This window comes from Cnephaeus nilssonii (genome assembly GCF_951640355.1).
Source record: "Cnephaeus nilssonii genome assembly, chromosome: 2".
In the NCBI taxonomy this organism is placed as follows: domain Eukaryota; kingdom Metazoa; phylum Chordata; class Mammalia; order Chiroptera; family Vespertilionidae; genus Cnephaeus; species Cnephaeus nilssonii.
The window spans coordinates 73,309,495-73,323,204 of NC_137073.1; the positions used below are offsets into that span (position 1 = coordinate 73,309,495).

At 39.8% G+C, this 13,710-nt stretch overlaps 1 protein-coding gene across 2 annotated transcripts in view; it reads right to left on the minus strand.

The window, feature by feature from the left end:
- Positions 1 to 8,177, minus strand: part of SCAMP1 (secretory carrier membrane protein 1) — a 71,980-nt gene extending 63,803 nt beyond the window's left edge. The window contains exon 1 of one of the 2 annotated variants that reach the window (XM_079798720.1): positions 8,001 to 8,177. In XM_079798720.1, coding sequence (XP_079654846.1) covers positions 8,001 to 8,057 — 57 coding nt within the window. In that variant the 5' untranslated portion in view covers positions 8,058 to 8,177. The remainder of the gene's footprint in view (positions 1 to 8,000) is intronic. The other variant, XM_079798719.1, reaches the window with a different exon arrangement.
- Between the last annotated feature and the right edge of the window lie 5,533 nt (positions 8,178 to 13,710).

Here is a 13,710-nt window from a genome sequence, read left to right on the forward strand (position 1 = left end):
AATACTCAATGTTTGATCTCACAACACTCATGCAAAACACCTTACAATAATACACTTATTCCTTTGCTTTATTAGTTTAAGAGGTTCCAACATTTTTGTTTATATGCAAAAATGTATTCAGTAATTCATCTGTATTTTGTAAAATAAATGGAAGTGTTTTTTTTTATGGAAAAAGAAAAAATCAAGTTGGTAATATTGATAGTGTGTTCAAAATTATATTCTAAAAACAAGTATAAAACCCATTATCACACTGTTTCTTAAAAAAAAAAAAAGAACATCTTAAAGCAAGCAGAGATTTAGAAGCAGTTGCAACACTAGCTCTGGCAATTTTGAAAGCTGGGCAAGCTAACATATATATACTCTAGGGACAATCATCAGGTATTTGGGAGCCATTCTGCATGAAATATAAAGAGCTTTTTAGATAAAATATTCCATTTGTTTAGCAAGATTAAGAAAAAATACAAAGGTGCCAAGATCATTCAATGGGGGGGAAAACAGTCTGTTCAACAAATGGTGTTAGAACAACTGGATATCCACATACAAAAGAATGAAGTTCAACCTTACTTCACACCATCAACAAAAATTACCTCAAAGAGCTAAAACTATTAACTCTTAGAAGTAAACGTAGAATTAAATTTTCATTACCTCAGATTTAGCACAGGATTCATAGATACAATATCAAAATTCAAGCCACAAAATACAGATAATTTGGACTTAAAGTTAAAACTTTTGTGCTTCAACACACATTAACAAGAAAGTAAAAAAACAATATCAATAAATGGAAGAAAATATTTGTAAGTCATATAACTGGATAAAGGTCTTGTACCCAGAATATATAAAAATCTCTTACAACTTAATAACAAAAAAGTCAACCCAATTTTAAAATAGGCAAAGGATCTCAATAGATATTTTCCCAAAGATATACAAATAGCAAATAAGCACATAAAAATATGCTTCAACATCATATAGCCATCAAGGAAATAAAGTAATTTAAACTTCAATTATTCTTCCTAGGACTTGATTCCACACTCATGACTATTCTGTCTTCTCTGGGCACATTCTACTTTGTTCAAACAACTCTTTAAATATGTACTTGGCATACCTGTGGGATAGATCAGAACAGAATATTGTACTTTCATTTTTTAAAAATGATCACTAATTTCATTAATCCAATATATATTTGTCAGAAACTATATCACACTGGTGAATCATACTAAGAAAATGTCCAATAAATTTCTTGAATCTGCATTCAGCACTACTAAATATTAATTGTACTCCCAAAAAAAGCCACACAAAAACTTTGTTTTGGTAATTTCAGTAAGAGTTTACTTTCAAAATTTTTCACAGTCACCATCATCTCCATTATGATTATTGTTAGACTCATGGGACCAAAATAAAACTGTGTTCAAATACTAGTTTGGTAAAAAATACCCCACTCCCATTAGCAGCCCTCCCCTTATATCTGCCTGAGAGCTTTCACTGGCCATAGAAGATGCTCAACCTAGATAAAAGGTTTTCTAAATAACTTAAGAGTGTTGATCCAAAGCACCCTGACAATCTATCCTACATAAAAACAACTGTCTCAAAAAGAATAATGGATGTGTTTTAAGGTACAGTTTGAACCCTGTTAAGATTAACAAGAAATTATTAAGAGAGTTGTGCCAATCTGAACTAAAAGGAACTGAGACATTTCAAAATGAAGGGAGGTTTTGGGCTCCCAACTTTCAACAAGTAGGAAGCTGACTGAAAATGCTCAGCTGCAAACAGGGGTCATTTATGACAGAGAAAAATGACTTCTCAGAAGGTGGAGCCAAAAGCAGAAGAAAGTAACAGATTAAGGAAAGACTTCCAGGTAGTAGAACTGGTACCTAATCAAAAAGACTCATTGCCCCTGAAGTAGGGGGCAATAAATACAGGAACCTGGCTGGATTTCAGACTTGCTATGGACCAGCAATCGTGCCTCCCGCTCCTCCCCTATTTGAATAGAAGTGTGTATTGAGGTTATCCTGCAACTGTCTCACCATTTGATTCTGGGTATGTCTTTCCAGTTCCTAGGTCTGTATCAAGAGGGACACAGCTGCTCTGATCAAGAAGTGGAATCTAATCCTCCCCACTCCTTTTTTTAATCTGGGCTAGCTTTGTGGTTTGTTTTGACTAACAGAATGTAGCTGAAGTGAAATGACTCAAGTCAGCTCTTACCCTCATGGAACAATGTGGCCACTATGTAAACCACCTAAACTATTCCTAGTAGAGAGGCCACATGAAAGAGAACCAACTGCTGCCCCCACTGACAGCCCCAGGTAAATGCGAGATACTTTAATGAGGACATCTTAAACCAGTGGTCGGCAAACTCATTAGTCAACAGAGCCAAATATCAACTGTACAACGATTGAAATTTCTTTTGAGAGCCGAAAACCGACTTCTGCGCAAGGGCCACAAAGTTTCAATCGCACTGTATGTGTGTGCCCGCACGTGGTATTTTGTGGAAGAGCCACACTCAAGGGGCCAAAGAGCCGCAGGTGGCTCGTGAGCCGCAGTTTGCCAACCACTTTCTTAAACAATCTAGCCTCAGTGAAGGGGCTAGATCAGCAATTTTCAACCTTCATCATCTCATGGCACACATAAACTAATTACTAAAATTCTACAGCACACACACACAAAAAATTACATTTTTTGCCAATCTGACAAAAACAGGTATAATTCTGATTTACAAAAAATAATAATAATAATAGTAATTACCTTCCCTTTTTGCTCCAAAGTGACTTTTTAAAAAATGAGGTGCCTATACTTGTATATAAGGATTTCTGGTACCAAGAATTAACCAATCAGATGCAACCTTACTATGGGACATGACCAATAAGATGCAATTCTATTATATGACCTATACATTTATGGTTCAAGACAGGGCATTCATGCTAGAGGGCTATTGTTGTGTTGGCTGTTGTCATTTTTTTATGTGACAATCTAAGGGAAAAGGGGTCAGTGCCTCTGACTAAATAGTCAGGTATTGCATATTTTAAAAACTCTTATGGCACACTGGTTGAAAATTGCTGGGCTAGATGATTGAAGCCACCTGAATGACTTCAGCCACTAACATTCAAAAGTAAACAAACTGACCAGCTAAGCAAAAGAATAGTGAGCAAATAATTGTTTTAAGCCACTGCATTTTGGGATTATTTGTTATACAGTGACAGATAACTGAGACAGTGGTAAATAATAATGCATCCTAATTTGATGAAATATAATCAGCAGCACAATACATGCTTTTTAAAAATATCAACCTAAGAAAAAAGAGTGGGAACTTACACAGTTGATCTGAATGTAAAATACCATAGACCATAACTACTACTATCACAAGGTCCATGTTAATGTAGAAAAATAAAAGTTTGCAATGTTAAGACTATCACAGAAGAAATCCTCAAAATCCTTTCCTAATGCTAAACTATCTCCAATCTTAAAATTTAAATGGGTAAGGGAGGAGTGACATCAACTTAATGTAAATGAAAACAAAATGGATAACATCTTTGAATTATGGGTCACTTTTTAATGACAAGGTTTTCAATTTTCAACTTCAACTAAATTCTTAGAATACTTTCAAAATTACTGTAACTTAAAAGATAACATAAATAAGAATGCTGAGTTGTAAGACATGTTTAAGAGATAAAGTACAATTAATTTTTGAGGCCAAAACAAAATGGACATTGTGCTCCATTTTAATAGAGTTACTTAATTAGAGAGGAAGCATATGCAGTGACAAAGCATTAGAATTCAGACAACCTGGAATTAGTCTAGCAGGGTGACTCAGGGCAAATCACTTCATTATTTTTGGCCTTAATTTCTCTACTATGACCTGCCAAAAAACTACTACTAGCACTCTAGAAGAGTCAAAAGGAACATGAACTTCACCAAATTAATAAGCTAAGAATAATATAGTTATACATAATTAAATACAATTCCTTGAATTACTATTAATACTAGTTTTTATTATCAAATTAAAGCCATCATGCATTGAGTACTTATTACATGCTAAATATATGTTCATCTAATCCTATTAACAATCCTATGGAGAAGGAATGGTACCATTATCCTATTTTACAGAATAGTAAACTGAGATGTAGAGTGGCTAACTTTCCAAGGTCTCATGGTTGGTTAGTGACAAAGCCAAGATCAAATGCACCAAATACAAAACAAGAATTCTGGTGTGGAAAATGCAACCAAATAGAGTGCCATCGGCAGTGGACTTGGAATCAGGAGATCTAAGTTCTAATGCCAATTCTGCACTACCTACACCTGGATATAACACAATGAGCAAAACCTGGTTGGAGCATTGATCTGTGCACTAAAGGGTCTCGATTTCGATTCCAGTCAAGGGCACCTACCTGGGTTGCATCCCGGAACCAGTAGGGGCCAATGCTGGCCGAAACCAATCAATGTGTCTCTCTCACATCGATGTTTCTTTCTCTTTCTCCCTCCCCTTCTCCCTCACCTTTTCCCTCAATGGGAAAAATATCCTCGGGTGAGGATTTAAAAAAAACAACAATGAGCAAGTTGCAAGTTAGCAATAGAAATCAAAAGGTTCTTAATCAAAAAGAAATTAGGATCGTTGTCAAATGTAAAATAGCATGTATCTGGGCTTTTTATCATACATAGAATAAGCTCTAACTAAATACATTTTAAGATTTTCCTTTCCCAACTTTGAAATTTTTATTCTATTTTAAGAAACTGTTATTTCTAAAATGAATTTTCTAACACAATCAATTAGCACATTAATACCGTATACTAAATCATATTAGGAGACATGAAAATTTTCTGGCCACTTACTGTTCCCTCCTTTGAACAAGTTACACCCATTCTGACTTGTACTCATACACTCTTGCACTTACTTATAAGATTCTATATTACTGATCTCTCCTCTGGTTATTAAACTCTCTCATTTTATTTCACCTTCCAAGCATGTTTGCTGCCATGTTAGGCTCATATCCTTTAAAACAGAAATGTTTCTTTAATAGTTGTTGAAAGAATGAATAACTGAAAAGAATAAAGAACATTCAGCAATTATTCAATAAATACATGGACTATACAGAAAATATTTTTCCTCTCTAGCTTTAAAACCGCATTTTATTCAAGATTGGATTATCAAAAACAACCATATAATAATCTTTTTTTTTTCAGATTACTACACATTTCCAGTTATTCCAAGTTTCTTGATGCACAATGAAAATTAATCAAAGGCCATAAACTCATTAACGGAACCTATCACAACTGCTAAAATAAAGCAGTCAATCAAAAAATGAACTGAATCCAGCAAATAACTTTACAACAGCTAATAAAATCAAGTAAACCACTGTCACATTATCTAAAGACATTATCCTCAGAAATTATTTTCATGACATGGCTCAAATGAAGATGTGACAAAATGTGTTCCTAACATAAAAGTGAAGCAAAAGAAATATTTAAAAACTCTGAAAAACCAACGGAAATCAAGTAGCTTTTAATCAAGAAGAAATTAGGTAGTTGCCAAATATAAAATACATCATATATTTTGAAAATATGAACTTTATTTTACAATATTGAAAATATTAACATATTTGAAAAGAAAGATGATTATAAAGTAATACAAAGATGGATCTAGAAACTTTTTATATTTAGGTAGAGAGGACCAGAAATGCTATTTCAAAAATCTCATTTACATAGAAGGAAGGTAAAAATGAAGGAAGAAGGAATATGCTATAGATGTCAAGTTTGACTTTGAAAGAGGAAGGGCAGCTGGAAACAAATTTAAAGATAAAGGGTCAGATGCACTGTGCTGTGACTGTCAATAAAAACAGGGAAAGACCATAAACAGGAACATGTGTGCAATCAGGTCTTCTTTAGGCCTAAATTATCCATCCCTCGAAATATTTTATGAACCTGAATAAAAATTATCCTCTGGGTGCATCCACTTATAAAGAACAAAAAGTTTATGATTTTATGCCACAATCAATGAGTATTTAAAACTATTTTGGAGGTTAGAATTAGTACAGAAACCTTATGTGTGGCAGAAGAGGAAAGGGTCATGGCAACACCAGATGTCACAAAAGAGCATTCTGGGCTAAGAAGAAGACAATGTCGTGCAATAGCAAGAACACCAGCTATAGGAGGTAGGGGGAGGGGGAGTAAGGTATAGGGGGGATAAATGGTGATGGAAGACGACTTGCCTTGGAGTGGTGAACACACAATACAGTGTACAGATGACGTGTTGCAGAATTGTGCACCTGAAACCTGTATAATTTTGTTAACCTCTGTCACCCCAATAAATTCAATAAAAGAAAAAGTTTTAATAAAAGAGAACCAGATATATAAAATAAGCTATGAAATGGAATGACCAAATAGAAAACCGATAGCCACACTGTCAGACACTGAAAAACAGCATTAATGAATTAAGTGAATTAGGAAAATCTAACAGGTTAACATACCTTAAAATAACACCCATTTGGCAAGTTACGAAAAATCTCTTTAGAATTTCTATGACTAAATAATGAGATTTTCCACAACATGGAATGATAGAACACTAAATACTACACTTCTGAGTGAGAAAAATCTCCTTAAAATGCAACCATAGCATCTGTAAAAACCTGAAAAGTTCCATGCCAGTTGTACCGAATTTTCTCAAGTGAAATCAGAGGCAAAGCATAGTGACTGGGTCTATTCTGTTTATACAGAGTGCGTCCAATTGTCAATTATAACCAGGATCATCCAATTAACACAATCCTCCATCAACTTATCGGGCTAAAAAATCAAAATTGGGGAATTTTTTTCTCTTCCAGATTCTTAATAAGAGAGAAAACCAGGAGTAAAAAGAAGAAATGGTAAGCTCCACACACCAAAAGTGGCACTTACGTGACCACAAATTAAAGTTACTATTTCATTTTGTGAAGGCTACGAATTAAGGTTACTATACTGCATCTATCCAGGGGAAATGAAGAAACCACTTCAACCAACATTTGGCAACAACTTCCACGTACTAAGCTAGCGGGGCTCCTTATCAAACCCGGTGTACTTTTCAAGAGCTACTTGTTTAGATACTGCATCCATTCAAGCGCAGATAATGAGCTCCTTCGTCTCCTTCCTCGGCCCGCTTCGGAGCCAAACCCTTCCCAGGCTGTGGTTGGTAAATAAGGTCTAGTCTCCAAGAAGGAAAGCAGCTCACGTGGAAAATGGTATCCTGATAACAGCCCGGAGAACCGGTGACGCACCAGGAGCCTGGAAAATATCCCGTCGTTTCCCTCCCTAAGAGGAGCTGGGTTAGGAAGGCGATCGTCCACGTGCCCTCTTCTTTTACAGGTGTGTTCGTTTTTAACTTGGATACCACACCCTCCCCCTCAGCCTAAATGTCGAGAGAGGGGTGGCCGCGCAACACAAGTGTATCTGAGCGCAACACAAGTTTAAGAAATAAAAATACCATCTTTTTTTTTTTTTTTTTTTTTTTTAAATCGCAGCGTCCTCGGTGCCCTCACCTCTGCTACACACCTCAGCCATCACTCCAGGCAGAGCTCTGCGCCGCCACCCCGGGTCCCCATGACAACCCCGCCGGAGGGCCAGCCTCCCTCCCGCTCCGCCGCCGCCCGGGCCGGGCCGGGCCAGCCAAGCTTGCCTGGCAGGTGACAACTCCACCTGCCCAGCGCTCCCACTCGGCCCGCTCCCGAGAGGAGGGCCGGGAGCCCTCGGGCGCTCGGGCCCACTCCCGGGGGGAGGGCATGACGCTCCTCAGTCGGGGACGTGGGGAAGGAAGGGGGTCCCGACGCGGAGCTGAAGAGGTTCCGCTCCGACCCCCCCACCCCCCGCAAACCAGTGCCGCGGGGGCCCGGGCGCGAACCCCAAGAGGAGTGCGGCGGCCCGGAGCCCCAGTCTAGGCGGCCGAGGGGAGCAGAGGGGCGGGCGCGGTGGGCGCGAAGGAACTTGTCTGTTTGCACAAACAATGACTCCTGGCGGCGGCGGGGGAGGCTGGGGACGACGCTCACCTTGAAGGGGTTATTGAGGTCCGGGTCGGCAAACGGGTTACTGTCGAAATCCGACATCTCTCTCGCGCGCTCCGCGTCACCCACCCGACCCAGGCGCAGAGAAAGAGACGAGGCGAGGACGCCGCCCCCCTGCGCGCTCACGTCGCCGCCGCGCCGAGCAGATCCGGGTACAGCTGCTGGGCCACCCAGCCGGCCGCGCCACTGAGCATGCCCCGTGCGCCGGCTCCCGGCCGCGCCGCCGCTCCCGTTCGCCGTCCCGTTCCTCGGGGAAATCCCGCGCTCCGGGCTTTGGCTACAACTGAATAGGGGCGGAGGAAGCCTGGAGCTGGGACTCGAGAGCTGCTAAATCCGCCCTGCAGTCCTTGGGCCCGACTGAGATTCTGCAGCTCGTCTTTTTTTTTTTTTTTATAACATGGATATTTTATTTATTTATATTTTTTAAAATATGTTTATTGATTTCAGAGAGGAAGGGAGAGATTGAAACAGCCATGATGAAAGAGAATCACTGACTGGCTGCCTCCTGCACGCCCCCAACTGGGGGGGTCCAGCCCGCAACCCCTGCAGGTGCTACCCGACCGCTTCTCATTTTGAGCAGCAACCGGTTTAGGTGGACTTGATGGTGTTGTCATCGATTTAAAACGGGCCACATGGGATTTGGAGAAGAGGTGGGAATATGTCCGCGGACACCTCGGCCCCAGGTTGGGAAGGTAGCCTGAGACGCGGGCTACACACCTGGGAGCTAGTGGCTATTGAACCACACTGATTCACAGCTGCTGACGGAGAGGCGTGCGGAAGGGAGAAGCTCTGCAGCGGTCTCCAAACCCACTGTCCTGGAGGCCCGGCTAATGAAGTTTGGCACACCCAGCCTCCCGTCTTCCGGCCCCTCTAGGTTGCTGCCAAATCGGAGATCAGCCGCGGAGCTACTGATCCGGATTGGCTCCGCAGAGGTTTGGGTCCAGCCCCAGCTCCCATCCTCTGGAATCTGCAAAATGGCTACTTCGGAAATGGGGGGAAGGTGGGGAGGGGGAGGCGCACAAGTCGAGAGATCAAGTTAATATTAGTGCACAACAAAAAGATGCCGTTTTGTTGACTTTCAAGTATTTGGGCACAAAACATACACCTCTGGTTTTTCCCTATTCCCTCCCCAACACCAGGGATGAGATTACTGAAAAATGGGCTTGCGTAAGGAATTTATTTGAACGATTTGTTACCATACCCCTGAACTAAGGGTATCTATTTCCACTACTTTCATCTTCCTTCTGCACTAACAGAAAAGCACTTAGCAGATGAAGCTACAAAGAGCCAGAATTATCTTCACTTGGTAGGTGCGGAAGATTTGGAAGTTGCCTTGGCCTCTTGAAGGCTTGTGTGTGCTATGCAAAGTCAGCTGGGAAACACTTTCTCCCTGCTGTGAAAACAAAAATCACATTTTGCTGTGATCTGTCTTTGGCGGATGCAGGTTAGGGTATATGACAAGCTGCTTCTGGGCAGCCGACTAGGAGTGTCGACTAATAACTAACAACTGACAGGGATGATCCTGGCAGAGCTGCAAGATTCTGGATATGAAAAAGAGCAAACAATCTGTTGTGCTCACCCTCCTATTAGCAGCAGCATCGTATCTGGTTGATTCTTCAGTGCTCAAAACCCAATTATATGTTAAAATCCTAATTATGATATTACGTGGGCTACTCACTTCACCTCTTTGGGTCTGTAAAGGATTATTGAAGAAGTAAATGAAATAAGACACGGAAAAATTCCCTCATGAATTTAGTGCCTAACAAATAGCATTGTTGAATGTCTGCAAATGGCCAAGGGGCCGGGCCCATTGTTCCCAGGTGCTTTTCCTCTTCTCTCCTAGGCTTAATCTAGCCCAGCTGATCTGCTTCTCTCACCACTTCCGCCCTCTCTCCCTCCATCTGTCCTCCAAATGACCCAAATAATCAGCAGCTATTTATTATGCATCTAATATGTTCCAAGACAATGAGGATAAGCTGAGCCTGCCTGGTGGAAATTGCAGGGTGGAAATTTCCAAATATGCTCTGTTTACCGCTGGTGACATTAACACCTAATGCAAAAATTTACAGACTTCATTGTTCCAGAATCACTTGAGATACTTGTTAATGTGCAGGTCCCCACCTCTCCACATCTCCTATCCCTAAGATTCTGCTTTAAGGGATCTAAGATAGAGGCCCTGAATCTGAAAAATTTTTTATTTTTTAAATGTCTTTATATACAAATACATTATTTTACATAAATGCATAAATAGGTTCATAGCATACATACGGTGTTTTCACCTTTTTTAAGTTTTTTATCCTTTTTCTTCTGTTTTCTCTTCCTTACATTAACAACCTGGTATGTTCCTTTTAAGATTCTTATAATATTGTACATATAATTTACATAACATAACACTCACATAATCATATACAATATATAATACATAATCATGCAGACATATACTTATACAGAGTTTTGGCATTGTCTTGAAAAAAATGGTAACAGATATATGGGTGTTCCAAAAAATGTATACACACACTTTGAATAATTATAAAGGCAATGTTTATTAAAAATACACTTCATTTCCAAAATTGAACTATCAGCTATTAAAGTGTGTATACATTTTTTGGGACACCCTGTATATTTTTCTGCAACTTATTTTTTTCATTTAATGATACTTAGGGCAGAGTTTTCTGTGAGATGTGCATTGGCAAAAAGACAGTCTAAGGTTTCTTACCCCAGTAAACCACATAAATATAATTATTTTTTATGGGTACTATGACTATAGAGGTAAAAAGGGTTGGGAAGTATGGCCTAATGGAAATATTTCCAAATCAACAATTATTAATCAAATTCATTCTTTTTAACAATTGCAGAATCACCCCAGGTGATTCTGATAGAGGTGCTGTTCTGATGACACTTTAAGAAAGAACACTGATATAAAGATATTCAGGGGTATGCTCGGTCCACGGGTAAGCTTATTATTTCATTAGCTTTCATGAAATGTAGAATTATAGGGCATAACAGCTGAAAGGAGCCTTAGCATTTCTCATGATAGATGAACTGAGTTTGGACAGGTGAAGTAATTTGCTTCAGCCATAAAGAAAGTCAACAGATGAACTGGGAACAGAACTCAGATCTCTTGACTCATGACGCAGACATGAAATTTATAGATTTGGTTAGCAATATTTTATAAAGGGGGGAGAGATGCTATATGCAAGGTAGAAAGAAAGCATACAGGAGGCTTCATTTGTTGAAGTAGTTCATTTTCCAGGAGCTGCCTTCTAAATTTGATAGAACAATGAATGAAAAATCAAAACTAGTTTCTAGATCCAGCTCTACCATAAACAAGCTGTGTGACCTTAATCATACCAATTCACCCTTCTGACCTGAGTTTCCACATAGTGAGTCAAGAAGTATTCACTGAACACCCACTAGGCAGTAAACAATATTTTATATGTTGGATATAATTTAGGGTACTAGATATAAGAGTAGGGTCCATTCCCAAGAAGTTTCCTGAAAGGTCTAGGACATGACTAAATGATATCTCGGGTCCTTTGGACAACTCTACCATTCTATTTATCTGTGGCAATGGCTCAACCCTCCCTAACACTGCCCCGGCCCCTCAGGGCATGCCTCACACTGTTATCATGATGCTTCTCTCTGACAAATTCGATTTGTGAATCTGATGGTCAGGGGCCTGTAGTCTGAATTTCATGTTTTCTATACTGGCTAGCATATAGCTAGTAAATGTTGAGAAAACATCTAGTTAGAAGTGTACAATTCTTACCTCAAAAGGTTCATTGGATTCTAGATACATTAATGACTTAGAACTGAAATCTATCATGTCTCTCAGTGGACCCAGTTTCCAGATTTGCTGCTGTAACTGCTGTTACTGATACCCACAGACACCCTAACAGGAGCATATGTGGCTCTCTATTCTGCCACTGGCTACACTTCTAGGGGGTGGCAGAGGAGAGAAGGCACTGTGTGGTAGGCCAAATAATGGTACCCCCCAAAATGTTCACACCCTAATCCTGGAACCTTCAAAGAAGTTACTTTACTTGACAAAGGGGGTTTTGCAGATGTGACTAAGGTTGAGGATTTTGAGAGGAGGATAGTATCCTGGACTATCCAGGTGGGTTCAGATGAATCCTTAATAGTGGAAGGCAGAAGCATTGCTGGCTTCTAAGATGGTGGAAGGGGTTCATGAGCCAAGGCATTTGAGTGGTTTCTAAAAGCTGGGAACAGCCCTTAGCTGACAGCCAGCAAGGAAATGGAGATACCATGAGGAACTGAATTCTGCTAAACAACCTAAATGAACAAGGAAATGATTCTCCAAAAAGGAACCTGGCCCTGCTGATATCTTTATTTTATTTTATTTATTTATTTTTAAATATATTTTATTGATTTATTACAGAGAGAGAGAGAGAGAGAGAGAGAGAGAGAGAGAGAGTTAGAAACATTGATGAGAGAGAAACATCAATCAGCTGCCTCCCGAACACCCACCACTGGGGATGTGCCCACAACCAAGGTACATGCCCTTGAACGGAATCGAACCTGGGACCCTTGAGTCCGCAGGCCAACGCTCTATCCACTGAGCCAAACCAGTCAGAGCAACATCTTTATTTTAACCTAATGAGATCCATGCTGGACTTCTGACCTACAGAACTGTAAGGTAGTTACACTACCACCCATTATCCAGCTAACTGCCTTCCAAGCTCACCACCTAAGCTAACTCCAGCCCAAACAATTGTATCTAAAGTAATCATCCTTTCCTATGATTATATGCTATTCAAAAGGCTGAATGGTCTGGGTATCCTTCAGATAATTACATCACAGTGTTGTTCTTTTATGATTCATAGGATAAAAGTATTCTGTAGTTCAGGACACAATAAGCATAACAAAAATAAATGTATATTTTGAGTCTCAGTGTAACTAAGACTGTACATGCACATAGAGTCCCTTCTACCAAGAATGTCCTTCTCCCTCTCATTTTCCACTTGTCAAAGTTCAATCAATCTTTCGTGGCCAATTTCAAATAATATGTCCTGAATAGAGCGATACTCGCTATCCCTAATCCAAATTTATCTCTCCTTTCCCATAGTATCTAAAACAGTTTGAATCTTTGTTATAGAACTCATGATATACCATATCCTAGGGGTATAAATTATTAGTACATGCCCAGCATATATGGTATCTCACAATATTTGGAGTGAATGAATGTATCTATCTCTCTTCTGAAGACAGGGAGAAATTTTTCTTTATATTATTCACAGAGCTTAAAAACAGCATTCTGCTCAAAGAAGGTTCTCAAGAAATAATTGTGTTTAGTGTTACTTTGCCTATAAAAGGGATTGCCGCCCAGCTGACATGGCTCAGTGGTTGAGCATCGACCTATGAACCAGGAGGTCACGTTGATGATTCCCAGTCAGGGCACATGTCCAGGCTGCAGGCTCCCAGTCAGGGCACATGCCAAGGCTGCAGGCTCAATCTCCAGTGTGGGGCTTGCAGGAGGCAGCTGATCAATGATTTTCTCTCATCATTGATGTTTCTATATATCTTTTCTAATCCCTTCCCCTCTGAAATCAATAAAAATATATTTAAAAGGGATTGCCACATAACATCTTTGGCTAGAGTGAGCCCAAATATAAGATTAAGAGCAAGCAATTTATTAGTCGATACGAACAGAATTGTGCAGCTGCTATGATAAAAT